General features: G+C 36.3%; 2 protein-coding genes across 2 annotated transcripts; both read right to left on the bottom strand.

Annotated features, from left to right (window-relative positions):
- Positions 1 to 352: 352 nt before the first annotated feature.
- On the bottom strand, positions 353 to 9,798 carry katnal1 (katanin p60 subunit A-like 1). The gene is made up of 11 exons (XM_039676144.2): positions 9,644 to 9,798; positions 8,420 to 8,688; positions 8,133 to 8,293; positions 7,118 to 7,280; positions 6,596 to 6,723; positions 4,878 to 4,983; positions 4,371 to 4,529; positions 4,045 to 4,171; positions 3,826 to 3,960; positions 2,784 to 2,910; positions 353 to 1,081 (listed from the first exon to the last, which is right to left on the bottom strand). The coding sequence occupies exons 2-11, from the start codon at positions 8,579 to 8,581 to the stop codon at positions 883 to 885; spliced, it is 1,467 nt and encodes a 488-aa protein (XP_039532078.2). The 5' UTR covers positions 8,582 to 8,688; positions 9,644 to 9,798; the 3' UTR covers positions 353 to 882.
- A 1,859-nt stretch (positions 9,799 to 11,657) lies between these two features.
- On the bottom strand, positions 11,658 to 14,982 carry hmgb1a (high mobility group box 1a). The gene is made up of 5 exons (XM_039676145.2): positions 14,872 to 14,982; positions 12,990 to 13,151; positions 12,756 to 12,901; positions 12,493 to 12,667; positions 11,658 to 12,402 (listed from the first exon to the last, which is right to left on the bottom strand). Exons 2-5 carry the CDS (start codon positions 13,134 to 13,136, stop codon positions 12,253 to 12,255), a joined length of 618 nt encoding a protein of 205 aa, XP_039532079.2. The 5' UTR covers positions 13,137 to 13,151; positions 14,872 to 14,982; the 3' UTR covers positions 11,658 to 12,252.
- Between the last annotated feature and the right edge of the window lie 31 nt (positions 14,983 to 15,013).

Genomic DNA, 15,013 nt, shown 5'->3' with positions numbered 1-15,013 from the left:
CCAACAGAAAGTTGTTTGGAAAGGGATTCTGCGTCTTTTTTAGGGCTGTCAAACGATTAAACGCTATTTATCGCATCCAAAATAAAAGTTTGTGTTTACATAATATATGTGGGTGCACTGTGTATAATTATTTTACACGCATTATTTTAATTATTTATTTGACATTATTTTAATTATTTATAAAATGCTCATGATAACTTTCGTTAACTTAGGTATGTCCACTTCGACAGCGGTGCCACGAACAATTCAAACACAAAATTTCTCTGGCGCAAAAGGTCTATAATTAAAACTTGTATTGAGAAAGTAAATAAGGTACATTTTGTTTGTTTCTGGCCAAAACACACGTAATAGGTAGAGAATAAATGTTAATTTTATTAACTATCAAAGTAAAGCAAATAAAAAGAACACAGCACCTATGAGTGTCTACACACTATCAAACATTAAAAGAAACATCCAGTACTGTACCAGAACTCCCTCGTCAAGTATAATTTTTACAAGCTTTTCAGTTTTTGAAACTAAAAACAGATCATTAGCAACTCATGTGATCTCCATCTGTTAGAAGAGAATGAAGTTAGAAATGACTTGAAACTGAGATGCTAGAAACAAATAAAAGTGGCTCAGTGCCATACACAGACCGCTAGTGCATTTATGCAACTCCTCTCGGTTCAAACATGTCCGAACACATCTGAACACCGGTTTAACTAGTATTCAGTAGCATATCATATGCTGCAGGACCACCTTGAAAATGAGATGTTACATCTCAAGGGGTTATCCTGAAATAAAGTCACATTTGAAAATAAAAAATGTCTTGGAAACATAAAAACCGTGCCTTTTCTCGTAGTATTGGTCCACAATGTGCTCTCCCACTTTCTCACTTGTCTTTTACACAGACCCAAACTCGGACATCCAGGACTCGTACTTCTCCAGGTCTGAAGACGACACGGATTTGGAGATCTTCTTGAGTGTAAGCTCAAAGTCCTCCATGGTGACTGGCATCTGCAGCTCGTCTTTAGAAAGAGCACGGATCTCCTCCGGACTCAGGCCCATGATCCTCCTTCTCATGGCCATCATTGATGCATCTCTGAGAGAACAAACACAAGTTCAGCAGTCAAATCAAAAGCATTCATTTCAAATGCTTTTTTTTTTTTTTTTTTTTTTTACATTTGTTCACTTTAGTTGCACTGACCAAAGTATTTAAAAGGAGAAGGTTACACTAAAAACAAACATTTACAATTACATCAAAGTATCTGTAATCAAATTGCAAAAAAAAGTAAAAGAGTTAAAAAAAACAAACTTAGTAATGAGTTACAACACTGTTTGTTAGAATGATATAGACTTTAATAAGACTCTTTGGCACAATAAGCAAGCTAACATGCAGAGCAGATATCGTTAATTCAATTTGAATATATATATGCACGTTTCAGTCTATATATTTTAGCAGGTCAACACAATCAGTGACGTTTTTTTAAGAGTGGCGTAAATGCAAATGCAGTATGACCCATGAGTGAACCCAGTGATCTGTTTTAATTGAAAGCAACTTGCACTGGCACATCACTGCCATTGTTTTGTTTCAAGATGCACATGTTTTTTTACTAAGGCACGTTTATAAAAGCTGCTTAAATGTCCTAATTTATCTAAGGCCTAATCCTGACTTAATCTAAGCCCTGTCTGTGAAACCAGGCCATTAGGTGCCACGTTCATTACAGCATCACTCCTCCACCGGCGCGTGACACGAATAACAACAGTGGTTCAAACGACAGAGGTGCGAGTCGCTTCGTTTTTCCAACAATGCATCATACTGTGGTAGTTAATCAGCGAGTTACATTACTGTAATAATGTACATGTTTGAAAAATAATTAGGTTTCATGCTTGAATAAATAAATGGTAACACTTTATTTCGATAGTCCACTTTAGACATTCTACTAACTATAAGTATCTTTTCAACTACGTGTCAACTAACTGTCTTTAGAGTATCAACTTAATATCTGCTAACACTTTATTTTGTTGGTCCCCCAACAGACATTCAACTGACTATAATAACTTGGCGACTACAAGTAAACTTATTCTCCTAACCCAAAGCCTAACAGCTACAGTCTACTACTATAATATACTAATACTCTAATGAGAGTTACTTGACATGTAGTTGAAAAGTTACTTATAATTAGTACAATGTCTAAAGTGACTATCGAAATAAAGTGGGACCATATAATACTTATACTTTGTATAAGGGTCTAATATTGCCTTATTATATATATATATATATATATATATATATATATATATAAACTACACAGAAAGTATTTTATTTTATCTATCTATCTATCTATCTATCTATCTATCTATCTATCTATCTATCTATCTATCTATCTATCTATCTATCTATCTATCTATCTATCTATCTATCTATCTATCTATCTATCAAGATAAATAAAATAAAATACTTTCTATCACTCCTTAATTAGTACATACAAAACCAGACTGGATTGATTAAATCTTTTTCAGTGCTATTTGAGATTGGTCCCTGTTAAAACACACTTTGTCCTTTTAGCTGAAGCTGGTTGGTTTGGTTCAAGATAACTCTTTTATTCAGGAATTTTCTGCAATGCTGACGGAAAAATGAATGGAAAATATACTAAAGGACCCAGGCAGCCACGCTTGAGTGTTTGGCTGTGATTTTGTCGCTTTGCACAGTTATATTTTTACCAAGGGCAGAAAAATGACATGATGCTTGAAGCATTCAGTTTGGACAAGGTTTTATCTGTAATCCTGAAAACACACTGTACCTGCAGACGTTGGTGATGTCAGCTCCTGAATAACCCTCAATTTTCTCAGCGATGAGGGCGAGATCCACGTCAGATTCCACTTCAACTTCCCGTAGGTTGATCTTTAACAGTTCTGCCCGTCCTTCAGCTGTGGAGTTCAGTAATGGTTTAATGAAAGCCATGTTTTCTTTTAATTAAAAAAAAAAAAAGATTATGCTTTGTTTACTTTTATTCTTATTATATTTTATTGTTCTCCTGTTTTGATTAAAAAAAAAAAAAAAAAAGACAACTTGTTTTCAAAACATTATTTTGACTACCATATTTCCTGGTATATGACAGCTGAATGACAGTGGTATGTGAGCCCAAGTTTATTTGTATAGCGCATTTCCCCACATACTGGTACTTTTAGTTTGCCTTAAATTAATAAATATTGTTTACAATGAATTCAACAATAATTTATGTTTGTTTTAAACTTATAGTTCTCATTCCAGTTCTGTGAATATGGAGTGAGGAGAACTATAATACATGTTTATAATGTCTGTAAATGTTTTGTTTTATTTACTGTTATTTTACATTATTTCTGAAAATTAATAAAATGTGACTCATGTGACCAATGTATTCTTTCTCTCTCAACAATGCAATATTGATCCAGTGCGACTTATAATCAGGTACGACTTATTTTCCTTAGAATGTGGTAAATACATTATAAATAACTTTTTAAAAATGTGTTATTTTAAATCAGGAATGAAAATGTCAAATAACGTCAAATAATTCAATCTCCATTTTATTTATACAATTTCTAATTCTGTCCTTTTGGTTTCAGGGAGAAATATGATCTTTTTTGAAATTTGAAATTCTAAAATCCAGGCCCTTTAACCATAACAAACGAGTTGCATGAGACAATGAAAGCTCACGAGTAATGACTAACTGACCGAACTGCACAGCACAGTGTGAATGGACAGAAATGAGTAAGGCAGGTTCATTTATGAGTGGGTGAAAGCCGTGACTGCCTGGAGAATGTAGTCCTGTTGATGGGCGTTTGTGTGTGAGGGTGTTAGATTACCAGTGGGCAGTGGAATGTAGATCCTCTTCTCCAGTCGTCTCCTTAGAGCCTCGTCAATGTCCCAGGGGAAGTTAGTGGCAGCCAGGACCATTACCATTTTAGAGGGATCGTCACTCTCTTGAGCACCTCCTACCCCTGATGCCATTACACGGGTAGGCGTTAAATAAATACGGCTGTATTATTCTATCATAACAGGGTCGTTTACTACACAAAACTCACCATCCATCTGCACGAGTAATTCGGACTTCACTCTGCGACTGGCCTCATGTTCATCTGATGTGCCCCGCCTCCCGCAAATAGAGTCGATCTCATCAATAAAAATTGTCGTGGGAGCATAAAAACGAGCCTGTTAAAACAAAAAAAATAATCAGATCTTGTAATATCGTCTTATGCGTATATTTAAAGGGGGTGTCTAACGCGATTTCATGCATTCTGGCGGATTTACACTGTTAAAGAGTTGGATTCTCATGCTAAACATGGCAAGTTGGTCGTATGACAGAGTACTTCTGTGCCAAATACACAGTGTCTACACTGAGACCACTCACCATTTCAAAGAGGAGCCGCACCAGTTTCTCAGACTCTCCCCTGTATTTTGAGGTCAGCGTGGAGGACGACACATTGAAAAATGTTGTGCCACATTCGGTCGCCACCGCTTTAGCCAGCATGGTCTTCCCTGTACCTGGAGGCCCCACCATCAGCACCCCCTGACAGTTTAAGAACAACATGCATTGGTATCATCTTCACACGGGCACATATTTTAAAAACAACAACGATGCAGTTGATGGCTTGTGGGAAAAAAACACTTCAGTAGACCAGATGGTATGTGAAAAACAAACTGAAGTAGAAATATATCAACCCGACTCAATCTGTGACGAATGATACAGTACTAATGAACTGACTTAAGAGCGCCCCCTGGTGGACTAAAAAAAACAAACATCATTACAAGAAACAGACATACATTTTGGCAAAAAACAATATGACAGACACTGCATCCATATGCATGCGTGCTTAGATGTCAGACTCTGGCATTAGGTGTCATCTAACATATTAACCTTCCACGGGCGGCGGATCCCCTTGAAGAAGTCTGGCATCCACATCGGCAGGACCACTGCCTCTCTCAGCAGCTTTTTGGCATCTTCCAGATCTGCTATGTCATCCCTGCAGGAACAGTAACACAAGACAGCTTGCCTGAATCACTGTCCAGCACTGAATCACTACCTGCCACTGTGACTGACAGCCGTCGCTGACTCCACACACACACAACAACTACACTCTGGAGAAGTGCGAAAACTAAACTCACTGCTTCACTATTTATACAGATGGTGCATAGGCCCAGAACGTTTTTTCACATTTTCTGGGCTGATTTTGATTTAAAAAAAACGATCTGGAAAAATGTGCTACATCGAACTGAACGTACAAACTCTTTTTGGATGCTGAGGGGATAACCAAACTAGCCAAAAATGAAAGACAAAAATAGTCTCATGTAGTTCCAAATCTACGGAAGAGGATTAGGGCCAAGCTATAATAAAAAAATAAAACCATCTCGAGATTAAGGTCATTATAATGCGAGATAATTAAACTCGGAAAATTTCGAGAAAAAAGTCTAAATAAAATTTTGAGAATAAACTCATTTAATAACGAGAATGAAGTCGTCCTGTTTCGAGAAAAAACTCTTAAAATTTCGAGAAAAAAAGTCAAAAATATAATCTTGAGAATAAACTTATAGAATTTCGAGAAAAAACTCGTTAAATTTCAAGAAAAAGTTCGAAATACAATCTTGAGAATAAACTAATTAAATATTGAGAATAAAGTCGTTGTGTTTCGAGAAAAAACTCGTAAAATTTCGAGAAAAAAAGTCGAAATACAATCTTGAGAATAAACTCATTGAATTTCGAGAATAAAGTCGTTGTGTTTCGAGAAAAAACTCGTTAAATTTCGAGAAAAAGTTTGAAATACAATCTTGAGAATAAACTCATGACATTTCGAGAATAAAGTCGTGTTTCAAGAAAAAACCTCTTTAAATTTCGAGAATAAAGTCATTGTGTTTCGAGAAAAAAAGTCGAAATACAATCTTGAGAAAAAACTTGTTAAATATCGGAAAAAAAAGTCGAAATACAATCTTGAGAATAAACTCATTAAATTTCAAGAATAAAGTCGTGTTTCGAGAAAAAACCTCTTTAAATTTCGAGAATAAAGTCGTTGTGTTTCCAGAAAAAACTCGTAAAATTTCGAGAAAAAAAGTCGAAATACAATCTTGAGAATAAACTCGTTAAATATCGGAAAAAAAAGTCGAAATACAATCTTGAGAATAAACTCATTACATTTCGACAATAAAGTTGTGTTTCGAGAAAAAACTCGTTAAATTTCGATAAAAAAAAGTCGAAATACAATTTTGAGAATAAACTCATTACATTTCGAGAATAAAGTCGTATTTCGAGAAACTGTCACCATGGTTACTTTGTAAAAACCTTTGCATTGCTGCCACACTACCATTTTCGGTCCCCATGTCCGCGCTAAGCTCTCGGGACACCCTCCTATGCCAGTAGGCTAACTGTTTTTATGACAAAATCTCAAAAAAATTATCATATTATTGAGATTTGCTGGGCACCAGTGTGAGATTAAAGACCAAGATTTAATAAAGAATAAATGAATAAGATTTAAGTTAATTTAATGATAGCACATGATCTATAAATGTTGCATAAAAAATATTTATTTTGTAAAATATCATAAGTACTTGGAAAGTAAAACTAGGAGTTAAATGGCACAATACCAGTGGATATTGAGATTCCGGGACACAATATCTCTCTCCAGTGCATCCACCAGATCGCTGTCAAAGCCGGTGCCATCAAACTTCCTCTGTTCCACATCAGCAGCACCCTCCTGGGAATTCTTCTTACTCTGAAAACACAGACAGATACGACACATGATAATAGGCACCAAGAAAAATTAAATGGTCAAGTCTGAAATAAAATCAACCCCAAATCCAATTCTCATTTCTTCATCTTGTACATTAGGCCCAACACTGTCTCTGTCACTGGACGTGAACGGCACGATGTGACGTGACAAAAGACAGTAGAGCCCATTATAATAAGTGATCAGACACAACAAATCCAGACATTAAATTGATGCCGTGGCTTGATCGATTTATGATGTACTCCAAGCACTCGTGATACTTCTCATAGGAAGGACAAATGGATTTGCAATGGTCACTTTGTCGCATCCAGTGTAGACAGCTTCAAGCTGTTGCAGCGCGATGCAACCCATTAACGGCCACGTAGTTTGGGTAACTTACTTTATCCTCCTTAACTTTATTTCCACGGCCGTCACGGGTGTTCGGTCTATCTGATTTGACGTTGAGCTGACCCCTCCCCACAGGTCCGCGATGCTGCATCCCAGGTGACTCTTTCCTCTGAGGCTTTGATACGGGGACCGGCTTCTTCACCTGGACAGGTCCCCTATGACCAGACAGACTCATGTGACCACATGTGAAAACTAAGTTCGTGTTAGTGCATTTAGATTGGAGTTTTTGTGAATATGTGTACAGTATAATTTATAAGAACATTCAAAAATTTGGGGTCAGTAAGATTTTTTTTGAAAGAAATTAATACTTTTATTCATTGGGACAAGAATCATGAAAATATTCTTGCTTCCACAAAAATATTAAGCAGCACAAAAGTTTTCAAACCTGACAATAGGAAATAATTTTATAACTTTATCGGAAAGGTTTAAACAATGTTTTATATGTTATTAAAGTTGTATATGTCCTTCTTCTTTCAGCCAAAAAAAATAAAAAATGTAAAAAAATATCCTGACTCTTCCAAGCTTTATAATTGGAGTGAATGACACCTTAGATTTTGATAACCACTGGCTTTCGGTAACGGCAGTACGCAAGACTAGTTCCTGCAGAAGAGGGACCTCCAAAGTTATCGGAAGTCAGTAACATTAGTTTATAAAGTTATAAATATGGATATTTTTCTTACAAAAAGAAAGTCTTTGGAGCCGTATGGATTACTTTTATGATGGATGGAAAAAAGCTTGGAATAGCCAGATTATAATTTAACATAACTCTGATTGTGTTTGGCTGAAAGAATCATGAAATTTGGGTCAATACCCAACCCTAATATATATATACGTATATATATATATATATACATACATATAGTAGGGCTACCGATATATATATACCTAATTCCTTTTTGTGCTGCATGACAAAACAGTGCATGAGTGAACATGGTAGTGACAGCATGAAGATAGGAAACATGTGACAGAACTCCTCAGGGGTTTATGTAATCAGCTGCCTATACTACCTGTGCTCTGCTGGGGTTGGTGGAGGCCAGACATCAGGGTCCCTTGGGCTCTCTTCAGGCAAAGGGTTGGGGAAATCAACTGGTTTTTCCATCTTGAAACTCTCCAGGGTGTTTACAATGCTTTTCACCTGCTCATATTCCTCTGCCAGTTCTTGCCGAATCTAGGGAGGGGGCAACGTTGGATTGAGTCCTTCAGAATACGTATACTGTACCAACACAACTATATTCTTTAGCTAAACCCTGTTCTAGGACATATAAATGGTCATGAACACATATCAGAGCCTTACTTGTTGCCATTTGACTTTCAGGGCAGGATCTCTGAGGGACAAACAGTGCTTATGGATCTGTTGTATAACACCTTGGTAGTACACCATGGACGAGTCATAGTTCCCCAGTAGCGCATATTCTCTTCCTTTCTTAGCATTGTCGCAAATCTCAGTCAGATTCATGATGAGAAAGAAATCAAACTGAATGTTGTTTCAGCGCTTTAATGCGACCGGAGTTCACAGCGTCATTCGAAGCTGGTTTGAGTATGGTTGATTGAAGGCCATGAGTCCTAAACATGTCAAAAAACAGAGAATCTGATGAGATGATGCGGAGGCAAATCAAACATTTATATTTATAAGATAGAATGAGTTGTATTTGTGGGTGTAAGAATAAGAAATGTTTATAACATTTAAAAAACAAGCAAATTAAATTCATTGTTACTATTCTGTACTAAACTTTTATGTAGAGTGTGTAAACATTTCTATGTAGAATTATTTTTAATCATTATCATTAAAATTTCCGTAAAATTAATTTCATGCAATATAAATACTGACATAAGCTGATGGTAGTAGATAAATTGTGCCAATAACTAAATAGTCTTTTCCCGAAATTATTAGCGGTTTTTTTTAAGAAAAATGAAAAATCTTAACTTTAAGATATCAATCATGATAACTTATTTTTAGATCTCCGATAGTTTCTTATTTATATACAAATCTTATATTAAAGGTTGCAATGTTAGTCCATTCGATTACCAATTTGGCTTCTGTAAAATGTATTTTGTTTCTAGACCAATCAAACTAAGACCAATCAAATCAGGTTATGAATATAAAGTAATTATTGTATCGGTTGAAAACGCAGTGACTGAATATTAACCCTACAGTCGACCATGAATGACTCAATTCAATTATTTTTTCCAATAAAATCAAATTGATCAAGTCGTGTTTGTATGTAAAGACAGCTCAAACACCACCCCTCTTTCATATTCCTTTGCGTGGGACTTGTAGTTGTTTTCTGTTTGCCTTAAAGTACAGACAAATAGCGAAAACTGCAATAGAGAACTGCATTACCCATAAGGCAACAGCAACACTGCTTAAGATGTAGGCCATTGGTAACAAAAAGGATTTGCAAGGAAACAAAATACGAAGTCCATTTGTTAGTTTATGAATCCTTCTAAGGACATGCGATATGACCGATATGTTCTACATTTAATTCTACGTTTGCATGATAATGAGTAAACGTCTTACCTTTATTCGAGGCACTTTTACATTCGAGCGGTCCAGAGTCCGTTGCCCACTGATGTTGCCATGGCCGCGGAAAGACGCTGACTAATGAATGAGTGCATGTGCGTGTGGTAGGCGGGGCCTGGGAAAATACAACTCACTCAACCCGGTGATAAACTGAAGAACCCCGTTTTTCGTACGTGGGCTACTCACTTATCAGGACTTTTACCGTTTTGACTGTTTGACTTGATCCAGAATTGTTAGGATCTTAATCTGAAAATAATATTATAATGTTAAAGGGATAGTTCACTTTGAAATTATTTTTTTATATGTTTTAGCTTACCTCAAGGGCATCCAAGATGTAGGTGTCTTTGTTTCCGCAGTATTTTCAATTTTGATATTTTTAGGTCAAACCGTTCTTGTCTGTCAGTCATATAATGCAGGTCTATGGTCACCACCTCAAAGAGCATGCACAGAGAAGTCCAAATTAAACATGATTTAATGACTCGTAAATGTAAGTACACATAGATGGCCTAAGACACGAAACGAGCGGTTTGTGTGACAAAACAGTATTTATATCGTTTTTACCTCTTGCAACCACAGCCACGGGACCGGCACTGCCCTTAATAAACTTTAATTAATGCTGTCACATAAAAAATCTGCCTCACATGTAAATTATTTGCTAATTACAACATTGTAAAGCATGTACAAATAGAAATCATGAAATAATGTAAATAATGGGAATTGCAACAAACAGTACACATTTTTTTAATGTTTGTCTTTTTGGTTGCTTGGCATCACCACTGCTTATAAAGTAACGGTAACAATATGTGTTTGCTTTAAAATTCTATTTAGCTCTATTTTTTTTTACATGGGTAATTACATAAATGTTAATCATGTTATTGTTTTTGTAGCCAAGATGAAACATCATGATAAATATCCATTGGAGTAAAATGTGTGACAACTAACCCCAGTCTCTTCTATTCCATAGCAGTTCATATAGAAATGATAGAATAGAAATAGAAATAGAAACAATAGTTAATATAATTCATGATAATGAGAGAAGTTGTTGAATAGTTTTCTTTGCACTCTAAAAAGTTAAAGGGTTGTTTGAACCCAAATTTGGGTCAAATATGGACAAACCCAAATGTTGGTTTAAAAATTAATTTGAAAATTTTACAGTTGGGTTAAAATTTGAAAATACATTTTTAACCCAACATTTGGGTTTGTCCATACTTGACCCAAATTTGGGTTCAAACAACCCAGCATTTTTTAGAGTGTGCTGTTTAGTTGTCTGCATCACCGACTTAAGACTTTTCAAAAACATACTACGTTTTTTTGTCATGTCAAAGAGTAAAAAACTAAATAAAATCCATCCATCCCTGTATATTAACCACTGAAAACACAAGCTCAAAAATAAGGGAATGAAAAACATGAATGTAGAGCTGCTGATCTCTATTATAATCTGATTGAAGTGTCATGCCCTGTATAAACATATGACAGTACCACAAAATAATCATACGATGGCGCTGTATACCGCCGTAATGTGCAGTTTAACCAGATGAACAGCAGGCGGCTCGGATTAATCGAGATTTACATCTGGTGATACATTCATGTGTTCTTTTTAAGCCTCTTGTCAAGCAAAACATGAAGGCCTCAAAACAGACTCAGACTACTGCCCCAATAAAACGATCAATATGATCAAATGAGGAAATCAATATAAAGATAATTGAGCTTGGCATCTCTGTCTTCAGTAATAGCTTTAAATTACAAATAAAAGGTAATTAATATTAGAACATTACGGTCTTCTGTTAATGCATTCACATAATCAAATTTTGAAAAACACTAGACATGACAAGACAACCCAAAACTCAACATTCACTTGCGCAATATTAGAAAAGCTGCAAGTTATATAGGAAAAAAATATCTATATCAAAAGTTTCTTAAAACGTATTTAGAATAAATCCACTTACATTTTAAGTTCGATTACAAATGGTAAATGGTAATTCTTTTCTATGAAGAAATGTAGGGAAAATTCTTTAAAAAAAAACTGAGTTTATTGATGTCAGAAGCATACCAGAGCAAAACAATTACATTTTTTAAAAATCATTTCTGCAATTACAGTGGTATTCAAAATACAGTAAAATAACTTTGATGCGGCCATTTACTAATGATGATAATATTTGATCTGGAAAAAGAGTAAACAAACAAAAGTACATTAAGATATGAACTACAACCTCACATGAAACTAGGTTGTGTGCTGCGCACGTCTAAAACTCCACTGACCCCAAGACAATTTTACAACCCCCTTTTCTTTTTTACTGTACCAGGTAAGGATAGTGGTGTTGGAACCATCTTCAAGAAATTGAACTAAGAACTAAATTAAGGTTTGGGGCATTTGGACGAACACAGATGACACTCCTGTAGTGTTAACTATACAAAAAAGGAAAAAAAAAAAGAGAAACTGTACAGCTTAAAAACATATCATATACACAGCATTATTATTATTATTATTTTTTTTTTGCTTTTCAGGCTTTTTTTATTTTTCATTTACCCATTTTATGGCCTCAATAAAGTGTACAGGGGGGTTAAATGCTTTATAGACAACAAGCTAAGCTATAAACGTTATTTATCTACTCGTCATCGTCGTCGTCATCATCATCGTCATCTTCCTCATCATCATCATCGTCGTCGTCGTCATCATCATTAACCTTGTCCGGCTTGGAAGGGGCTTTGGCTGTGGCGCCTCCCACTTTGCCTTTAGAGCGATAGGCGGCAATGTCCTAAAAGGAATATGAGATGTTTAGTTAACGTTGTATTATTATTATTATTTGTTTTGTATGATACTGATTAGCCATGGCATCTTTTCTCACCTTCTCATACTTCTCCTTCAGCTTGGCAGCCTTCTTTTCATATGGTTGCTTATCCTCAGATGCTGTTTTGTTCCACATCTCACCCAGTTTCTTGGCCACGTCTCCAATAGACAGACCAGGGGTATCTTCTTTTACCTTGGGTCGGAACTCGGCGCAGAAAATGAAGAATGCTGACCTTTGATAGAACAGAGGATTAAAAAAATGATTGATTTTGAATGCTTCAGATGTGTCAATGCATCTAAATGAACAAGCAAGATGCTTACGGGGGTCTCTTGGGTGCATTGGGGTCTTTAAACCTCTTTTTCTTCTCGCCTTTGGGTGGAATGTAGTTCTTCATCTCCCTCTCATAACGTGCCTTGTCAAGTTTGGCCATATCTTCAAACTTCCCTTTTTCCTTAGCTGACATAGTCTGAGGAAGGGATGAAAACAAATCATTGTTGGGAAGAGAGCTAGGGAAATGACATTAACAAAGTGTAAATATAAAAGGTGTGACTTACCTTCCATCGCTCAGAGCACTTTTTGGAAAACTCAGAGAAGTTGACCGATGCCTCCGGGTGTTTCTTCTTATGTTCCTCTCGGCAGGTCTGGACAAAGTATGCGTACGAGGACATTTTGCCTCTTGGTTTTGTTGGATCCTTCCCCATCTTGGCCTAAATCTCCTGAATTGATTAAAAAAAATAATTAAAATTAAATTCATAATTTTTTTTACATACATATCAAAATCTACTTGGTATTAAATTCTACTCGTAGCGCTAGCTGTTCTTAAAAAATAACTTGACTAGCGAAATTATTCTTTTAACGTGAAAACATGACCATAATTAACTAGTTTTTTTTAGTATTTAACATCTACAAGGAGCGCAGTTTTTCTTCGCGACGAATTTGACGATTTTTGATGTAAACATGATGGCTTCCAGTTAATTGAGTTTAAAAATAAAGTCTTGCGTGCACTTTTTAAACATCTGAAAAGTTGCTATAAATCCTCATTTTCCAAAACCTTATTTTTTCAAAGTTAAAAAAAGGGTTAAAACTGTGAAAATAAGTAAGTTGATTTAAGTTATTAAATGTGGCAAAGTACGCGAGACATCGAAAAACTCGTAAAATTTCTAAATATTCAAGTTCACTTTTGCCGTGTTCTCCATTGAAAAGAGCTCATTTCTCTCTATGTACCGTTGAAATAGCAATGGCGCACACTCTCGTCTCGCTGAAGGAAAGGAGGTCAACAACGACGGCAATATTTCTTCTTCCATTTTGTGAGAAAGCCGTCTTCATGAAAGAAAGTCCCTCTAAAATGTCTCCACCCGCCTTCCTGCTCACTTTTGGACACGACAAACAAACGGCGCGGGTCACTTTTCCTGACCGAAAATTGTTTCCTTCGCAAAAAGCCCAATGCATTTGCCTGGTGTATAGTAATACATTGGGTCTGTGCTGTGCAGAGTTGCAGTAGGCTCGCAATGGCCGCTTGTCTTCATGCACTCAACACTGAGAATATGGCTCCTTCTCTTTGTGTCAGCGCTCAGCCATTACACTGCTTTGCAATAGGGGGGAGCCGCGCGACTGCATTACCTACCTCACTTCAACTCTCAATTTAACACCCTTCTCACGCGCGGAAAAATATCAAAATACCACGGTTGGAACGACGAAAGATGGAATTTTTATTTTCCGCCTCAAAAAACGTGTACTTTGAGCTTGGCGGGGTAGAAAATGCGATCTGAAAAAGTTGAAGCGAACTGCGCCTGTCTATGGCTCTATGGCTTTGCCTTGTTTCCTATGCGAGTACAGTCAGCCATTACAGTAAAGCGCAGCTTCTGAGGTAATTTTCTTCCACCCGTATCTCTGTCATTTCAATATAACCGAGCGTATAAATCCACACACATTAGAATGGCGTTATGCTTTAATTTTTTCGCTAGTCAGATTTTTTTCTTTCTTATCATTTCTAATAGTTCACTGTCTTCTTCTGACAGACATCCCTTATAAAGCGCTGCAATGGCTGCTAGCTGGCACTATCACCGTCCATAGACCTTGTTTGTACGCAATTCTGTCACCGAACAGTTGTCCGCTTTACGTTACATTTCGAATAGTCTGAATAAATTATTTTTCCCCCTCATATTTTCAGTATTTCAACCTTCGAATAAAACCGACAATTTTCCGTTATTGTTTAAGCTGTAACGTTAACAGTTACATCAAGACGAATGAAATAAAAACGGTTATTCTCTTCTGAGGGGATTATCCCATATATTTTTAACGTTTCATAAAAATCCCCTCACCAATAAAATTGCTTTTTTTACTAGGTAAATTTCAATTCCGTATGGTTTCCTGACCTTTTCTCGCATTTTTTGTACTTACCTCATACTTTGAAATGTCTATAAGCTTGACACTTACCGCTGTCTTGTCTGGATAGTGAATGTACTGCAATGGCTGTATGTGGATGTAATAGCGCTACGCAGTAGTCTGGTCTCTCAACCCTCTAGCATTACTCTCAATAGGGCTTCCATTCCATTGGCTGCCGCCACGGCGAGCATTC

The sequence above is a fragment of the Pimephales promelas genome, chromosome 23, assembly GCF_988280905.1.
Source record: "Pimephales promelas chromosome 23, fPimPro1.hap1.1, whole genome shotgun sequence".
In the NCBI taxonomy this organism is placed as follows: Eukaryota; Metazoa; Chordata; class Actinopteri; order Cypriniformes; family Leuciscidae; genus Pimephales; species Pimephales promelas.
Note: the sequence above shows the minus strand (reverse complement) of the source record. Positions and strands in the feature narration are given on the sequence as shown.